The following is a 19,577-nucleotide window of genomic DNA, read 5'->3' on the forward strand; positions in this document are numbered from 1 at the left end:
CCTATTTACTTCATAATGTTTTAGTGCTAACTGAATTGTTTTATGTCTATGATATGCTGATTTATTTGGATTTTTTATACCTAAATTGTAGTTGAACTTAAAATTTGTTGGATTGTATTTCACAAGATTATGGGTGACAATAAGAAAAGTTAAGTTGGTTAATGGATTCTAAAAGTGAAACAATCACAAGATTATGGGTGCCAATATATAACTGTGAAACAGTTTAAAGTGTTCATGCTTTACTGGGCAGAGCGATTTCCTGGCCTATAGTTAAACCTCCTTTAATCCCTAGTTAAGTGAGGTGGAGAAAAGAACTCATCAAGAATCCATAACCCTTTTTAACCTATATCAATATCTAATGTCCTATAAACATACAATTCACTTGGTGAACTAGCACTAAAATTGTAACGATCCGGCCCTTTGGCCTCTTGGGCAGCCCACTGGCGGCCCTTATGTCGTCGGCCCATTTGGCGACTTCTAATGTCGTCGACCGACGACCCTTTGGCCGTGCCGTTATTCACTAGGACTTTCCACCCCTGGCCAGTGGATTTTTGCCTCCCCAAGGATTTGAACTCTAGACCTCCAGACTTAAGTACTAGAGTTTATGCTCACTTGATTACCAGGATTCATAAACTCTATTACTTAGCCTGGAGGTCTAGAGTTCAAATTCTGGGGAAGGCAAAAATCCACTGGCCAGATGAGAGGTCGCCAAATGGGCCGACGACATAAGGGCCGCCGATTGGGCCGTCACAAGGGCCGCCCAAGAGGCCAAAGGGCCGGGTCGTTACAAAAATTGTCATTGGGGTCATAATTATCTCAATTGGCAGAAAAGTGGGGAATAAGCCTTGATGTCATGTATCTTGATGGCTGAATTGTCCATGGAATGCATAGTGGAGGAATCCATTTCTTTCCACTTTCTTGTTTGAGTGGAGGTTGTGCAACATATGTCATAAAACATATCATTTTTTACGTCATAGAAACATCTTTGTTCAAAGCTTAACTAGTTTCACATTATCAAATTATTCTTACAAAGTAGTTCTGTGCATCTTTACATGATCTTGTTACATGATATGATACAACATGATCATAGTTTAACCAATCTATATCTTTTTTACATAACATAAGAGTATATCCAACCGTCCAACACATCAATTTCTGAAAAAAAAAAAGATATGCATATCCAAGAGATATCAGCACCACTGAAAGTGTAATACATACACTAAGAATGTAGACTGAGTTCTAGTATCATAGATGGTGGCTTCGTATCGGCGTGCAACTTTACCCATATCAATCCTAAAACCTTTAAGACTGTTTGTGCTTGAAGGTTCATTTTCAGAAACTCAAGAAACATGCTAAATTGTTTCTTTTATGTGCAAAGATTGAGTTCAGTTGTCCATAAAACACATAGTGGAGAGATGAATATTCCACTTTTCGGTTTGAGTGGAGAATGTGCAACATACGTTATATAAAATCTTTAGTCACTTTCATAAACATCATGTGTAGTGAAAGCTTAGCTAATTTTACATGTTTTACATGATTTCATAGACCACATAAGGTTATGATCATTATACAAATGCAACTTTCCAACTCTTGTCACTTGCCCTGTACCTGAACTCTAACAATACTTGAAAAATTTTCACAAGCCATCAAATTGGGTGGCTGGCCATGCCTCACCTTATGGTTCATTTCAAGTGTTGCGCGAGAAGGTGACCTGGAAATGATTTATGGTCCTAGGGCAACATAAAGGCATCAATCCTAGATCCTTTAAGATTAGTTGGTGCTTTGAAGGTTCTTATATAGAAACCTAAGCTACATGTTAGATTGTTTCTCTCTATTTCCAGGTTTCAGATTTCTAGAACTAAACAAACTCTATGTAAGTGTTGGTTGCTACTCGGAAAGCCTAGAGGTTCCACTGTACAAAAATTTTGTACAAAGGTCTGAACCTTTTCCTAGCTACCATGTGTTCTTTTAAATTAAATTTTGGATCGCCTGCGGAACTTAACACGTTTGATCCAAAACTTAATCTATTTGTTCTTTTAGGTTTTGACTTGGATCTCCTGCGGAACTTAACACGTTCGACCCAAATCACCTTAAGTTATTAATTCCATTAAATATTAATTTCCATAATTGGTTCCCAGTACTGACGTGGCGAGGCACATGACCTTCTTGGATATGAGAGCAACCACCACCGACTAGACAAAACCTTTTATAGAAATCTAATATTTAATTTCCTAAAATAACTTTAGGTTAACCGAAAAGAACAATCAAATCACAAGGAAAAATAAAACAAAAGAACACAACTTCGAAAAACATATTCGAAATACTAGAATCGTAAGCCTCTTGTATTTGGTATTATTTCCAAAAATAACTAGTATGATGCGGAAAGAAAAAATACTAGTTATACCTTTTAGAAAGACCTCTTGATCTACTACCGTATTCCTCTTCTAACCTCGGACGTTGTGTGGGCAACGATCTTCTGAGATGAGAATCCACCAAAGCACCTTCTTCTCCTTTCTTCAAGTTTCGGCCAAGCACAAAGCTTCCAAAAGATGAAGATCTTTTTCCACCAACCAAGCTCCAAGGGATACAAGCTTTCTCTCCTTCTTCTTCTTCTTCTCCAAGTAGTATCCGGCCACCACAAGAGCTCCAAGCAAATAGAGAAGGTTCGGCCACCACCAAGAGGAAGAGAGGAAGAGAGGTTGGCCGGCCACAACACCAAGGAAAAGAGGGAGAGAAATAATAGAGGTTGTTCTCATGAAGCCTTCTCTACCCCCTCTTTTATAATCCTTGGTCTTGACAAATAAGGAAATTTAATTAAAAACTTCCTTAATTCTTTTGCCATGAAAAGGAAAAATTTATTTAATTAAAAACAATTTTCCTTTTCTCAATTTACATGGCCGGCCACACCAAAGCTACAAACAAGGAGAGTTTTAATTAATTAAAACTTCCTAATTTGTCTCCAGAAATTTATAAAATTTCTTCAATAATTTAATCCCTTCATGATTGGTTTATAAAAAGAAAATTTAATAAATTAAAATATTTCTTTTAAACATGTGGACAAAAAGAAAGTTATCTCTAAAAATTAAAATCTCTTTTAATCTACAAATAAGGAAATATATCAAATCTTTTCTCAATCTTTTGTAGAAACTAATAAAAGAGAATTATTAATTTTTAAACTTTCTTTTAAATCATGAACATGGTTAAAAAGGAAAGTTTTCTTAAAATTTAAAATCCTCCTTTAATCAACAAATAAGGAAAGATTTCAAATTTTAAACTCTCTTTTAAACATGTAGATGATTTACAAATAAGGAAAGTTTTTACCAAAAATTAAAACCATCCTTTTAATCTACAAATAAGGAAAGAGATTAATCTCTTCTCTTAATCTTTTTGTAGAAAGTTATAAAAGGAAATTTTTAATTTTTAAACTCTCTTTTAAAATCATGATATCCACATAAGAAATAATTTTAATAAAATCCTTTTAATATTCTAGTGGCCGGCCACCTAAGCTTGGGACCCAAGCTTTGGCCGGCCACCTACATGACTCATCCACTTGGTCTTGGCCGGCCCTAGCTTGGGTTCCAAGCTAGCTTGGCCGGCCCCATTGGATGGGTAAGAAGGTGGGTATGCGGTGGGTATAAATCTCTATATACTAGAGGCTACGATAGGGACCGAGAGGAGGAATTGGTTTTGGTCTCCCGATGAAATTAAGCATCCCGTGTTCGCCCGAACACACAACTTAATTTCATCAATAATAATTCATTCCACTAAAGAACTATTATTGAACTACGCACCAATCCCAAATTACATTTTGGGCTCCTTCTTATTATGAGTGTGTTAGTCTCCCTGTGTTTAAGATAACAATGTCCACTAATTAAGTAAGTTACTGACAACTCACTTAATTAATATCTAGCTCAAGAGTAGTACCACTCAACTTCATCGTCATGTCGGACTATGTCCACCGCAGGGTTTAACATGACAATCCTTATGAGCTCCTCTTGGGGACATTCTCAACCTAGATCACTAGGACACGCTTTCCTTCTATAATCAACAACACACACTATAAGTGATATCATTTCCCAACTTATCGGGCTTATTGATTCATCGAACTAAATCTCACCCATTGATAAATTAAAGAAATAAATATCAAATATATGTGCTTGTTATTATATTAGGATTAAGAGCACACACTTCCATAATAACTGAGGTCTTTGTTTCTTTATAAAGTCAGTATAAAAGAAACGACCTCTAATGGTCCTACTCAATACACTCTAAGTGTACTAGTGTAATTATATAGTTAAGATAAACTAATACCTAATTACACTACGACCTTCCAATGGTTTGTTCCTTTCCATTATGGTCGTGAGCTACTGTTTATAATTTATAAGGTACTGATAACATGATCCTCTGTGTGTGACACCACACACCATGTTATCTACAATATAAATTAATTGAACAACTTCATTTATCATAAATGTAGACATTTGACCAATGTGATTCTTATTTCTAGATAAATGTTTATACCAAAAGCTAGGCTTTTAGTATACACTCTAACAGTAAGAATGCGACTATATAAAACATAAAGATAAACTTGTCACCTATCATTTCAAATGAAAAGATCATACATAGTTCATGAGCCAATTGATGCTATCTTGTTGAACCATGTATGCAAGTATCCAACAAATACTATAATCTGATTATAAGAACTCTATGCAAGAATATGCTTATTAGAATACAAAAACAAAACTTTCATCCTGTATTTCATTCGTTGTGTTAGGATTTAGCTACCTTCTAACTCGAACTTCTCTAGTTTAAGGGAGAATATTTCTTGTTATCAATTAGGAAAACTTCAATCATTCAGGCCTTAGAACAAGTCAAATTGTAGTCCTCTTGGTCTAAGCAGCAATCCTGCATAGTGGACACTCACAAAATTAAAATTGTGATTCATTCAGACTAGTTTATGTCGAATCAAAGCAAATAAAACCCATTTTTTTGCTTCTGACTTTTCAAATAGTAAGGATTGTTGGGACCGAAAATGTAGCTAGAAGGGAGGGGGGGGGGGGGGGGGGAATAGCTCGGCGCGATCTCGTGCTCGTCGTTGCTTGTTTCTTCGATGATGTGCAGCGGAAATACAAGAAAACAAACACACAACGCTAACACAAGGGATTTACTTGGTATCCACCTCAAGAAGAGGTGACTAATCCAAGGATCCACACACTCACGCACCCTCCGCTATGAAATCACTCTTTTACGGTAACTACCGAAGACGGAGAAGCCTTACAGCACTCTCAATACAACAAGAAATAAAGAGAAGCAAATACAAGGGAGAAGCTTACAAGATTTACACAAGAAACCCTAACCCTACCTTCTTCTTCTTGTTGTAACTCGCCTCTTGACTTGGACGTGCTTCCAAGATCCTTCAAGAATTGGCGTGAGAGAGGAGAAGAAAGCTGTGGAGAAATCGCTTGTGTCGCTCGTGGAGTGGAATCGAAGAAGTGCTGAGAAAAATGCTCGTCAACATCTTTATCTGCCTCCCAATCGATTGGGGAGACTTTGGATCGATCGGCTGATCGATCCAGAGCGCCTCTGTGCTCTCGGGAATTACCTGGATCGATCGGCCAATCGATTCAGGGCTTATCGTGCGAAATCGCAGCTCCCAATCGATCGGCTGATCGATTGGAGGCTCTGAATCGATCGACCGATCGATCCAAAGCTGTTCTGTGCGATCGCGAGCTTCTCCCAATCGATCCACCGATCGATTGGGAGGAGGCTTGTCGCGGGGACTCACCCAATCGATCAGCCGATCGATTGGGCATGAGCCAATCGATCGGCTGATCGATCCAGCTCATGGTTTTTGCCCAAAACCAAGTCCAAAGTCCCCTAAACCAACATCTGGTCAACCATGACCTATTGGTTAATCATGCCTAGCATCCGGTCACCCTTGACCTGCTAGGACTCCCTCACCAAGTGTCCAGTCAATCCCTTTGACCCACTTGAACTTTTCTCCTCGTGCTAAGTGTCCGGTCAATCCCTTTGACCCACTTGGACTTATCTCCGCCAGGTGTCCGATCAACTTTGATCCATCTGGATTTCCCGTGCCTGGCTTCACTCACCAGGTCTTCCCTTCTGCCTAGCTTCACTCACTAGGACTTTCCTTTTGCATAGTTTCACTTACTAGGACTTCTCTTCTGCCTAGCTTCACTCACTATGACTTCTAATCTGCCTGGCTTCACTCACCAGGACTTTCCTTCTGCCTAGCTTCACTCACTATGACTTTCCTTCTGCCTAGCTTCACTCATTAGGTCTTTCACCTAGCTTCACTGACCAGGATTTTCCTTCTGCCTAGCTTCATTCTCTAGGTCTTTCACCTGACTTCACTTACCAGGATTTTCCGATTGCCCGGCTTCACTCACCGGGACTTTCTATACTGCCTAGCTTCACTCACTAGGTCTTTCACCTGGTTTCACTCACCAGGACTTTCAATTCTACCTAACCTCCTAGTTAAGACTTTCATCTGGCTTCACTTACCAGGATTTTCCAATCAAGTATCTAGTCAATCTTGACCTACTTGACTCTCCTTCACAATCTCCCCACATGAACAATTGCACCTGCAATCTCCATGTATTGTCAAACATTGAAACCCAAACATCAAGACTCGAGCTTGAACCAATTCAAGCTCAGTCAACCAGGTCAACCTTGACCTAGGGAATATTGCACCAACAAGGATTTTCTAGTACTTGTTAGTGTTAGTTGTCTGGAGGGTGGTCCGACCTCAAGCAGACAAATGTGAAGTAGCCTTCATGAGAGTGTTCGAGGTTGCTCAAACTCAGAGATTGAGGAAGAGTGCATTTGTAGTAGTGTTGCTTATCCAATCGTCCTTGCAAAAGACGATGGCAATTAGGTGCGATTAAACTCAATAGAGTTTGAACAAAAATTGCTAGGAAGAAGGGACATCACTATGCTAGAATAAATTCAGATTGAAGATTTATTTTTCTACTACTGATCCAGATAGTGAATAGCCACTTTTGAATGATTCCTGTAACTTGTAAAATGTCACGCTCAGATATGTTTTATGTGCGCACATCGAATACCATCATAGTTATCATTCCTTTGTTCGTTTTGAATTCTTGTATAAGCTTTTTGCTTCTGCTTCCCTTTTGTGATTCCTGCGTCACCAATGATAGGTTTGAGAATAAACATCAAGTGCACATTATATTGTTGCAGAATCTCACCTGTCCCTTTGGGCCTAGCAAAAGTCAAAAACAAAATCAGCTGGAGCAGTTGTATCTCCACAAGACAAGTCATCAACCAACTCTAAGAGCAAGGGAACCACTAAGTTGATGCTGGATCATATCAGTTAGTGGAGATATTAACAGGTGCTTCTTTGGTTGGATTGAAGTGAGTAAAAATTAAGTTTTGCCACTGAGGCAAAAGATATATATGCCTCTAGAAAAGCTAATGCCAATGGAGTTAAGAACTGTAGTTGTTCATCCTGATTCAGACTTCTGGAAGACACTACTGGAAAGTTGAGGGAGCTATCTGGGTTCCACTAAATTTTCTTTTCTTGCATTAGCTTAGTTTCTATTCACAATTGTTACACTCTTTAGATAAAGATTCAATCCATTTTACGTGCAGGTGGTAATTTATATGAATCATATTAACTTTTGAGTTTTTGTATTCATTTTGGACTTAGTTTATGATCTATATCATGTTGCAAATCTATATGTTTTTTTACATTACTTAAATCATACAAGACTTGGAAGTTCAGAACATTACTTAGTGTACTAGATATCTACTGGAGAATGAAGGAACTGGATAATTACTAATGGAAGATTATTTTGGAAGTTCTTCTTGAAGTTTTTTCCCGCGAGCAACTAGGTAATAATTAGAAAGAAAAGTAGATCAATGTTTCTCTTGTCTTAACATTTTGGTTAATTTAATTTAAGCATTGTTTCTTCAGTGCCTTAATGATATAATTAATCACAGAAGTCTTATTATTTAGCACTAAGCAAGGACCTATGTTGTCTCTGGTCTAGGCCTGCCTCAATGCCACCATTAACTACTCGTCAACAAAGAATTAGGATTTTCTCTAAGCCGGAACTTGAATATTCTCACACTAACATTAATTCCTCTCAAAAGCAAAAGAAGAGGAAACAGTATAAAAGGTCTATAATGTATCAGACTGCTCCACAAAAGGTCAAATTAACCATGCTTGGAATGATCATATACAGTTATTCTACTTGGAGTGGTTAAAGGTCATTTTCTAGAGAGAGTTCTATTATAAGACTAGTGTATTGACATAATCAAAGCAATAATGCACTAGGTTTTGTTCATAGCGAATTTCAAAAGAAAAAGTTAAATAGGTAGCAGAATCAACCCAAATCAAGTAGAAGATTAACAATAATATCCTTAATTTGGTAGTTCTATATCACCTAAGAATTTCATCTAATCTACAAAAGTAAAGTAAATTGTTCTTTCAGTTTCACTAATTGTTTTGTGAACCAACTGACATAGGATGCAATTGCTGTATACATAGTCTAAATTCCACACAAATATGAAAGGGAAGATGGTAGTGTGTCTGCTGATTCAATGTGTGCTTACGCATGAAGCTAATGCTTCTAGTGCTGTTGTTGCATATCAAAACCTCAATGCAAAGAGGTTATATTCGCTCCATCCCCACGACAAATAGTCACCTAAATTGACACCATAATATGTCTTCTTTTATGCGCACAGGTAATCATGAGTTTGTTCAAGCTATTATGAAGAAAGTTTACAGTACAATGAAAGTTTCTATATGCATTTCTAACAAAGAAAAAAACAGCTATTCTTTCACCATTTGCTAAATCATCACCCTATTAAATTTTCTTTCTATTAAAACTATTACAATAAATTAGAAAAAAAAATCAAGGAATATCTCAAGCCTTCTGAAATTTTGAGGAAAAAAAATAACACAAAGAAATCACACTCACAAAGACCCGATCAAATGTTGTTGGTCAACTCCTAAAATTTAGTGTTATATGAATCATCAAAGAAAAAAGAAAGAAAAACTGAAACATCATAATTGCATTTCCAAATTGACAGGTCTAAATCCACGTGCCATTTAGTAGTTGACCCCCAAAATTCTACGCATTAAGTAGGGAGATCGAGTCAAGAATTTTAAGAAACAAACCAAATACTCACCGCAGTCTAATGTAATCTAGTTAGGAGAGAAGTTAAGAAGGATAAACAAAGCAACAATTTGCAACCTGTCACTTTAGTATACATCTAGATATTACCAGGTCTAGCTGATCTTTAAGCAGTTACCAACTTATGCCATGATATAATAGATATTATAAGTTCTTATCTTTTAAGCAGTTAACATCCTATGACATGATATGATAGAAATGTAAGCATTTTTCTATAGGGTTTTAAGATCTATATAATGAGAATTGTGTCTGAGTTGGTTGCCTCAACTATCAGTACTGAATTAGCAGCCATGTCTTCAGCAATAGCATTGGTGTTTTTGCTGTTCCAGCTGCTGCTTGCAGTTGCATCTGCTGTGCCTGACAGCAGTTGCCTGACAAAATGCGGCGACGTGGATATTCCTTACCCTTTCGGCGTCGGCATTAACTGCTCCTGGGGAATACGTTTCAATCTAACCTGCGACGAGGTGGAAACCGGCGTCAAGAAACCATTCTTGTTCAATGTCGAGGTCCACAGTATCTCGCTGCTCATGGGCCAATTACGCTTCCTCAACCCCATATCCTCGGCGTGCTACAATACAAATTACAACAATGTCACTTACACATCCTGGTGGATTAATTTCGAAGACACCCCATATAGATTCTCTGATCTCCACAACAAGTTCACGGCCATCGGCTGCGATACCCTTGCCTACATAATTGGCTCCCACGAGAGCAATATTAGCTACCAGAGTGGTTGTGTGTCCATGTGCGAGGATGAAGAGAGCATCGTCAGTGACTCCTGCTCCGGCATGGGTTGCTGCCAGACTTCCATACCCAAGAATCTCAAATTCTATGAAGTTAGCTTTGATGAGTATTTCAACAACTCTGCTATTTGGAGATTTAGCAGATGCAGCTACGCCGTCTTGTTGGATGCCGAGTGGTTCGAGTTTCAGACATCTTACATCACCACGACCCAATTGATGCAAATTAACAGTGGTGGCAGGGTGCCGGTGGTCATAGACTGGGCCATCGGCAACGAGACCTGTGAGGTAGCTAAGCTCAACCTAACCTCTTATGCCTGCATCAGCAATAGCAGCGATTGTGTCGAGTCCTCCAATGGTCCTGGTTATCTCTGCAACTGTTCCAAGGGATACCAAGGCAATCCTTACGTCTCCGACGGATGCCAAGGTCTGTCTAATTTATTCTGCTTTCAATTATGTTTTACCTTTCTGCCTGCAATGGTGGCTAATATTGTTGCTTTTGCACTTGAATTTTAGACATCAACGAATGCAATCTGCAACCAAATCCATGCTCAGATGGCATCTGCCAGAACCTGCCCGGTAATTATAGTTGTGACTGCCCCGAAGGCAAGCACGGTGACGCTTACAATGGAACATGCATCCCAAATCAGAAGCTTTCCTTGGCGGTGAAAGCAGTTATAGGTAAGGTTCTTTCCCTGAACGGTTATTTCTCTCTTTCCGAGTCACTAACGTTGTTTCTTCAACTCTTCATCTTTTTATCCACTCAAGAATATAATTAAGATAAGATATCATAAGTGATCCTCTCTATATATTAGCAGTAGAAAAAGAAGAGAATGAATATGTCCAATTTTCATGTTTTGTAGCTTTGAAATCGACCAAATGAGGTTGGGTTTACTTAGATGGAAATTCAGGAGTGAGAGGGAATTAGTAAAAAGATAACAAAATAGCACATATGTTGAAATTGGTAAGTATTTTGGTAGAGCTCTTGAGGAGAAATAGATAGTTTTTCTTGATTCATAAACTTTTGATTACAAAGCCTTTATATAGACTTGAAAGAAACTAGGGAGCAAGTAACCTAGCAACTTAGGGGGCAAGTAACCTTAGAAACTTAGGGGGCAAGTAACCTTAGTGATGAGTAAACTTAAGTGATAACACATTAACTTTAACACTCCCCCTTAATGTGTTGTCGGATTCCAAGTTTGGCTCGGAGCTGTTGAAATCTTTCTCTCGGAAGTGCTTTTGTGAAGATGTCAGATAATTGCTCCTCAGATCGACAGAACTCAAGTTGAATTTCTTTATCTTCAATTGCCTGTCGAATGAAATGATGCTTGAGTGCTATATGTCGAGTTCGGTTGTGGTGAACTGGGTTCTTAGCCATAGCGATTGCAGATTTGTTGTCGCAGTATAGCACGGTTCCTTCAATCTGATGGTGACCGAGATCAGCCAAGATTTTTCGAAGCCAAATTGCTTGTGAAGTGGCTACTGATGCTGAGATGTACTCGGCTTCCGCAGACGATTGTGCAACACTTTGTTGTTTCTTGGATACCCATGAGAATATTGCTGAACCAAAGGAGAAACAGTACCCCGAAGTGCTTTTCATGTCATCTAAGGATCCACCAAGATCACTGTCACAATATCCGACAAGATTAAGTGCGTGATTCTTCTGAAAGCTTAGACCGAGGTCAGTTGTCGTAAGACCCGCTTTGCTGCACCGAGATGAAAATGGCTCGGACTCTGCATAAATCTTGAAAGTAGACTTGCAGCATACATGAGATCAGGTCTAGTTGCTGTGAGATATAACAAATTACCAATGAGGCTACGGTAATAAGTGACATCCGCTGCTTTTCCTCCATCTTCCTTTTTCAATTTCTCCCCCATAATGAGTGGTGTAGAGACAGGATTGCATCCCAGCATGTTGAATTTCTTCAGAATCTTTTTTGCATATATCTTTTGGCAGATAAAGATTGTCTCTTCTTCTTGGTAGATCTCCATGCCCAAGAAATGTCGAAGTAGACCCATATCGCTCATTTCATACTTTTGAGCCATGTCATCTTTGAACTCTTCGATCATCTTCTCGTTGCTTCCAGTGAAAATTAGGTCATCAACATAAAGAGTGACTATAAGAACATCATTACCTTGCTGCTTGACATACAAGGTTGGTTCACTCTTGCTCTTTTCGAATTTTGTTCGGTTGAAATAGTTGTCGATCTCACTGTACCAAGCGCGAGGAGATTGTTTAAGTCCATATAGCGCTTTCTTAAGTTTGTAGACTTTCTCTTCTTTTCCTTTGAGGATGAAACCCTGAGGTTGATCTACATACACTTCTTCCTTCAATTCACCATTGAGAAATGTTGACTTGACATCAAGCTGATAAAGTTTCCACCCTTTGCTGGCGGCGAATGCAATTATAGCTCGGATTGTGTCTAGCCGAGCTACTGGGGCAAACGTCTCCCCGTAGTCAATTCCAGGCTGTTGAGAATATCCTTTGGCCACAAGTCTTGCTTTGTGTTTTTGAATGGATCCGTCTGGGTTGTGCTTTACTTTGTAGATCCATTTAACACCTATAACTTCTTTGTCTCTTGGTTTATCGACGAGCTGCCATGTCTGATTTTTTTCAATTACACGAACTTCCTCCTCCATCGCTTTTTTCCATGGTTCTTCTTTGATTGCTTCAGCAAAGTTCTCAGGCTCAATTGAGCAATAATTGCATGTAGCATATATATCGCTCAATGATCTGTACCTTTTTGGAGTTGCGCTTGGGGATGAGGAGTTTGATGAAGTTGGATCAGTTGAGCTTTCTTCGTTGGGTTGAGATGAGCTTGAATCTGGTGTGCTTGGCTCAATTTCATCTTCTTTGTCAGTACTGATCAGAATGTCTTTCTTTTCAACTTTGTTTTCTTCCCAATTCCATAAAGCATTTTCATCAACTTGAACATCTCGGCTAATAATAACTTGACCCAGCTGTAGGTTAAATAGTCTATAACCTTTGCTCATGGTGCTGTAGCCGACAAAAATACATCTTTCGCTAGATTCATCAAGTTTGCTTCGTTTCTGTTTTGGAATTTGAGAATAGCAAATGCTTCCGAATACCTTGAGATGGTTCACCGATGGTCTTCTACCACTCCATGCTTCAAACGGAGTCTTGTTTGGTATGGCTGTGGTTGGGCATCGATTAGATAAATAAACGGCTGTGTAGACTGCTTCAGCCCAGAAGATTTTGGGTAAACCTTTCTCGTGCATCATTGATTTTGCCATTTCAACGATTGTCTGGTTTTTCCTCTCGGTAACACCATTTTGTTGAGGGGTGTACCTTACCGTTAGTTGCCTTTCTACTCCTTCATCTTCACAAAAATTGTGAAATTCTTTAGAAGTGTATTCTTTGCCTCTGTCACTTCTTAAGGTTTTGATGAAGCATCCACTCTGTTTTTCGACGAGACTCTTAAACTTCTTGAATATCATGAATACTTCGGACTTCTGCCTCATGAAATAGACCCAAGTCATACGAGTGTGATCGTCGATGAAAAGAATGAAATACCTATTCTGAGCATGAGAAAGGGTGTCCATCGGCCCGCAGACGTCGGTGTGGATAAGTTCCAACTTTTCTTTAGCTCTCCATGATACTCCTTTTGGGAAAGGTAATCGATGTTGCTTTCCAAACGCGCATCCTTCGCATACATGTTGCTTTCCTTCTATGTGAGGAAGTCCTTGCACCATACTCTTGCCAGATAACTCTTTGAGGCTTTGTAAATTGAGATGACCGAGTCGTCGATGCCATAAGGTTGATGTCAGGTAGTCCGAGGTAGAAGCTTGATGAGCTTTTAGGTCGGCATAATTGATGTTGAGAGCGAAGCTTCGATTGACCATTTTGATCTTTGTGAACACCTTTGACTTATCTCTCCTGTCAAATATAACACATTCATTGTTATCGAAGCAGAGCTTGTACCCATTTTCCACCAATTGTCCGAGGCTGAGTAAATTTTGACTCAAGCTCGGCACACACAAGACATTGTTGATGCAACTCGGTCCTTCCTTCGTCTCGATGGCGATTTTCCCAAGTCCTTTTGACTTTGTTTGCTCTCCGTTTCCAAACTGAACAGGAGCATTGATGCTAATGTCGAGTTCAGAGAAAATTTCTGAGATCGGCGTCATATGGTTGCTACATCCGCTGTCCAGCAACCATTTTCCTTGCTCCTTGTTGGTGGCCGTGTGACATACATAGAATGTTCCATGTGTCTCCTCAGCTGTTTGATTTTCTCCAACCTGATTTGCCTGATAAGTGTTCCTATTTCGGCAATCTTTGGCGAGGTGACCAAATCGATTGCATATTTTGCATCTCGATTGACCTTTGAACCAACAGTCCTTCTCGGAGTGATTTGGCTTATTGCAATTGCTGCAATTCGATGAGTTATCTTTTCCTTTTCCTTTTGAGATACGTCCACCTCGTCCTCTTGATTTCCATCCAAATCGTGATTGGCCTTCTTGTTCGTTGTTACCAATTTTGAGCTTTGATTGGAATGCACCCTCTATTGGCTTCTCAGAATGTCTGGACAATCTTTGCTCGAACGATTTTAGGGACGCCATCACTTCTTGAACGGTGAGTGTTGTTAGGTCCTTTGTTTCTTCAATGACGGCAATAATGGGATCATATTTCTCAGGAAGACAGATGAAAATTTTGCGTACCAGCCTTTGATCTGTAATATCTTCACCATGAGATTTCATTATATTGACCAGATCAAAGATTCTGGTTGAGAATTCCATGAGTGTTTCTTTCTCCTGCATCTTGGCATTTTCGAAATCCTTGAGTAGTGATTGGAGCTTAATCGCTCTTACTTTCACATCTCCTTGAAATTCGCTCTGCAAGATCTCCCACGCATCTTTAGCCGTGTTGGCTCGCATGATTCTGGGAAATATAGCCTTAGTGACTGCTCTTTGAAGGATTGAGAGAGCACTTGCGTCGGCTTGTCGAGACTTCTCTAATTTCTTCAGACCGGCCTCATTGAGGGCAGTGGCTTCCTCGGGCTCTTGTACTCCATTCTCCACAATCTCCCATTGGTTAAGAGATCGAAAGATGGTCTTCATCTTCACGTACCAGAAATCATAGTCTTCGCCATTAAACTCTGGAATGAGATGGTTGATGTTTGTTAAACTCGAGCTGGCCATGGATTTGGATTGGTAGAACCTGGACGCTCTGATACCAACTGTTGAAATTGGTAAGTATTTTGGTAGAGCTCTTGAGGAGAAATAGATAGTTTTTCTTGATTCATAAACTTTTGATTACAAAGCCTTTATATAGACTTGAAAGAAACTTAGGGAGCAAGTAACCTAGCAACTTAGGGGGCAAGTAACCTTAGAAACTTAGGGGGCAAGTAACCTTAGTGATGAGTAAACTTAAGTGATAACACATTAACTTTAACAACATAGAACATTGATCACTCTCCAATCTATATATCCAACTAAAGCACCAAACATAAAATAAAAGGTTAATTATATGTTAAAGAACAAATTACAGCATCTTAATTTTCATTAGTTTTATTTAATTTGGATGCTCACGTTCTGTGATGTTGATGGTTACACAGGCACCTCCATCAGCTTGACTTTCTTACTAGTATTTGGCATGTGCATCTGTATGATTTATCAGAGAAGAAAACTTATCCAGTCAAGGAAAAGATATTTCAGTGAACATGGGGGCATGCAATTACTGGAAGAGATGAGAAAACTAAGTCTTGCATTTAGGATCTTTTCAAAAGAAGAATTAGAGAGGGCAACAAATAGATTTGACAAGAACAGAATTCTTGGGCAAGGCGGATATGGAACTGTTTACAAAGGAGATATGGGAGACAATCAGTTTGTTGCCATAAAGCAGCCAAAGGTTATAAATGAGAGACAAAAGAAAGAATTTGGAAAGGAAATGCTTATTCTTTCCCAAGTCAATCATAGGAACATAGTCAAGCTCTTGGGCTGTTGTTTGGAAGTGGAGGTTCCCATGTTGGTCTATGAGTTTGTCCCTAATGGTAACTTGTATGAACTAATCCACAGCAGGATCATAGATAACATCCCTTTAGCTGTGCGTTTAAACATTGCTCGTGATTCTGCTGATGCTCTTGCTTATTTACACTATTCGGCTTCGCCTCCAATCATTCATGGAGACGTGAAGTCTGCCAACATCCTCCTACATGAAAATTACACTGCAAAAGTTTCTGATTTCGGAGCTTCAAGGCTAAATCCCAAGGATGAAGACCAGTTTGCTACTTTGGTTCAAGGGACCTGCGGTTACTTAGACCCCGAGTACCTTCAAACATGCAAATTAACTGAAAAAAGTGATGTTTATAGCTTTGGTGTAGTGCTCTTAGAATTACTGACACGTAAAAAGGCAATTTATTTTGAAGAAAATGGAGAAGAAACGAGTCTTGCATCAAGCTTCATTTTGGCCAAGAAAGAGGATCGACTCGAGGAACTCTTGGACAATCAAGTCACAAGTGAAGGAGATGCAGAGCTGATTGAAAGGATTGGAGAGATGGCAATGCAGTGCTTGAGTATAAAGGGAGAAGAAAGACCTACGATGAAGAATGTGGCCGACCAGCTAAACAGCATGAGAAAGTTTAAACAGCACCCATGGACACCACCAAATGCTGAGGGCATTGAGAGCTTCCTTCCTGTTCCATCAGATGCTCAAACGTCTACCGGTAACACTAGTTATATTCAAGAGGTTGCATTGCTCATTGAATATGCAAGGTAAAGAAATGGTCCCTAAAGTTGTCATCTTATGCGTTCCTCCCAAGTTGAACTATCAGTTCTAGAAATTAAGTCTTCTGGTGAGATTTGTGTTTCTAATTAGCGGTAAGAGAAAGAAGTGTCTACTCTTGTTCAAATCTAAGATTTTCTCATTTCCGAAAGTTTTCAGATTTTAAACTTATTTGAAATCAATTTTTATATTTAATAAGAAATAGAATTAAAACAAAATGAATAAATTTGAATGATCCAACACAAGGACCTAATTGGCGCTTCCATATGAGGGGCATGCCCGGCCTGCTAACATCCTTCTACATGAAAATTTCATTGCAAAAGTTTCTGATTTTGGAGCTTCAAGGTTAAATCCCAAGGATGACGAGCAATTTGCTACCTTAGTTCAAGGTGTAGGAATTGATGTCAAAAAAAAAAAGCAGCCGTCTTTATTAATGAATCCATAAAAAGGTTATTAGAAAATAAAGAGTACAAAGTCTTATATAGTTAATTATCAGAAAACCAAAACCTTAAATTGAAAAGGTAAAAAACTAAATTGTCCTTAAGCCTATAAACAAATAATTCTAATTATATAATCTAACATCTCCCCTCAAACACACGATGCTACAGCCAGAAGCATTGAGAGTTTGTCAGATAAAAATCGAAAGCATATCAGCTATCTCAATATGAGCCTTGGTAAAAATCGAGAGTTTGTCGGAATGAGCCTTGGTAAACATATCAGCTATCTGTAGTGAGGAAGAAACAAAAGGCAATGTGATAGTGTCAATCTGTAGATGGTGACGAGTGAAATGACAATCTATCTCAATATGCTTCGTTCTCTCATGAAAAATTATATTGTGCGCAATTTGAATGACACTCTAATTATTATAATGCAGAGCAGTAGGTTTCTGAGGAAAAATTTCCATATCTACAAGCAACCAACGTAGCCAAACAATCTCACAAGTAGTGGTAGACATGACACGATATTCAACTTTTGTGGAAGATCTCGAAATAACATCTTGCTTTTTTACTTTTCCAAGAGATAAGAGAATCTCCAAGAAAAATGCAGAAGTCAGTGGTCGACTTACGATCCATAAGGTCACCCACCCAATCAGCATCAGAGCATGCACATAGCTCTAATAAGGAAGTAGAATGGAATAGGAGACTCTGAAACTGAGTTCCTGGAAGATACTAAAGAATACGAAGAACAACAGCCCAATGAACTATGGTCGGTGCAGTGACAAACTGACTAACTACATGTACAACATACGCAATATCAGGATGAGTCACGGTGAGATACCAAGCTTCCCATAACTGTACGGTAGAGGTTAGAATCTGGTAAAGGAAAACCATCTGATGGAGAGTACCTAGCATTAGTTTCAAGGGGAGTATAAACTACTCTATTGTCAGTAAGACGTGCATGCTCAAATAGATCGTCTATGTACTTTGGCTGAGATAAGAGATAACCTTTAGGTGAAGAGGCGATCTCAATCCCCAGAAACTAACGTAGTAAACCCAAGTCTTTCATAGCGAAACAACGAGCTAATTCAAACTTCAAAGACTCAATTCCATCAAAATCATCACCATTAATTATCATGTCTTCCACATATAAAGACAAAAGTATACGACCTGCATGCGTGTACTTGACAAATAAAACTGAATCATGATTATTTGGATAAAAGCCAAGGGAGGTAACCACCGTGGAGAACTTGGCAAACCAAGCACGTGGTGCTTGTTTGAGTCCATAGAGAGCTTTGCGAAGCCTGCAAACTTCACCATATCGGTGAGCAACTCTAGGAGGAGGCACCATATACACTTCTTCTTAAAGATCACCATTCAAGAAAGTATTTTTGACATCCATCTGAGATATCTTCTATTGACGAATAGAGGCAACAACAATTAACATATGAACAGTGGTCATTTTAGAAACAGGGGAAAAAGTTTCCTCATAATCCATGTCATACTCCTGAGAGTAACCTTTAGCAATAAGATGAGCTTTGTACTACTCGACAAAATCATCAGATTTAGTTTTGATCTTATAAACCAAACGAGAACCAATGACACGTTTCCTTGGTGGCAGAGGTACCAAATCCCAAGTATAAGTATGATGCAGAGCAGTTAATTCCTCATCCATAGCATTCTACCAAAGAAGATTACCAACAACTTCTCTATAGGACAAAGACTCAGAAAGATAATGAATAGAGACAACAAAAGAAGCAAAGGAAGTAGAATAACAAGAATAAGCAAAATCACGTACTTTGGTAGACTTACGAGGACGTGTAGATCGACGAATATAATTGTCCGCAATCTCTGGAGGTGAAGGAATAGTCGTAGGAGGGGGAGGTGGAGGAGATGTCTCGAGAATACCAGATTCAATGAAGCCGTCATGTGGAAGAGTAGCCGTGGGGGAGGTTTCGTCGGTGTTAGTACTGAAGGGATCAATGCGAATAAGATTTGCATAAGTCATGTCATGTGATAGAAGAGGTATGGAGAAGAAAGGAATATGCTCAAGAAATACAACATAACGAGAGACATAATTTTTTACTAACTGGATTAAAACAACAATATCCCTTTTGACCAACACCATAACCAAGGAAGACACACAAAGCAGATTTAGAGGAAAACTTATCACGCTTAACGTATGGTCGGAGAATAAAATAGGTACAACCAAAAACACGTAAAGAGGAATAATCAGGAGCATGACCATATAGTTTTTGAAAAAGAGACAAACTTGAATTGTGAGAAGTTGGAATCCTATTAATTATATGAGTAGCAGTAAGAACAGCTTCTCCCCAAAAATACTAGGAACATCTGCAGACAATAAGAATGAACGGGTTGTCTCAACATGATGTCTATGTTTTCTCTCTGCAACCCCATTTTGTTCAGGTGTTTCTCTACACGAGGTTTGATGTATAATACCTTCTAATGCAAGCAA

The 19,577-nt window shown here is 38.9% G+C and overlaps 1 protein-coding gene across 1 annotated transcript; it reads left to right on the top strand.

Moving 5' to 3' along the window:
- The first annotated feature begins 9,470 nt into the window (after positions 1–9,470).
- Positions 9,471–16,771, top strand: LOC122034655 (putative wall-associated receptor kinase-like 16). Its single transcript, XM_042593976.1, has 3 exons — positions 9,471–10,349; positions 10,439–10,603; positions 15,499–16,771. The coding sequence occupies exons 1-3, from the start codon at positions 9,473–9,475 to the stop codon at positions 16,656–16,658; spliced, it is 2,202 nt and encodes a 733-aa protein (XP_042449910.1). The 5' UTR covers positions 9,471–9,472; the 3' UTR covers positions 16,659–16,771.
- Positions 16,772–19,577: the final 2,806 nt, after the last annotated feature.

This window comes from Zingiber officinale, chromosome 11B, assembly GCF_018446385.1.
Source record: "Zingiber officinale cultivar Zhangliang chromosome 11B, Zo_v1.1, whole genome shotgun sequence".
In the NCBI taxonomy this organism is placed as follows: domain Eukaryota; kingdom Viridiplantae; phylum Streptophyta; class Magnoliopsida; order Zingiberales; family Zingiberaceae; genus Zingiber; species Zingiber officinale.

What these genes read in the sequence shown, in the direction of transcription:
- LOC122034655 (XM_042593976.1), top strand. Translation starts at nt 9,473, where the DNA reads ATGTCTTCAGCAATAGCATTGGTGTTTTTGCTGTTCCAGCTGCTGCTT. An exon ending in CGTCTCCGACGGATGCCAAG is followed by an intron (nt 10,350 to 10,438) that starts GTCTGTCTAATT and finishes CTTGAATTTTAG; the next exon opens with ACATCAACGAATGCAATCTG. An exon ending in GGCGGTGAAAGCAGTTATAG is followed by an intron (nt 10,604 to 15,498) that starts GTAAGGTTCTTT and finishes ATGGTTACACAG; the next exon opens with GCACCTCCATCAGCTTGACT.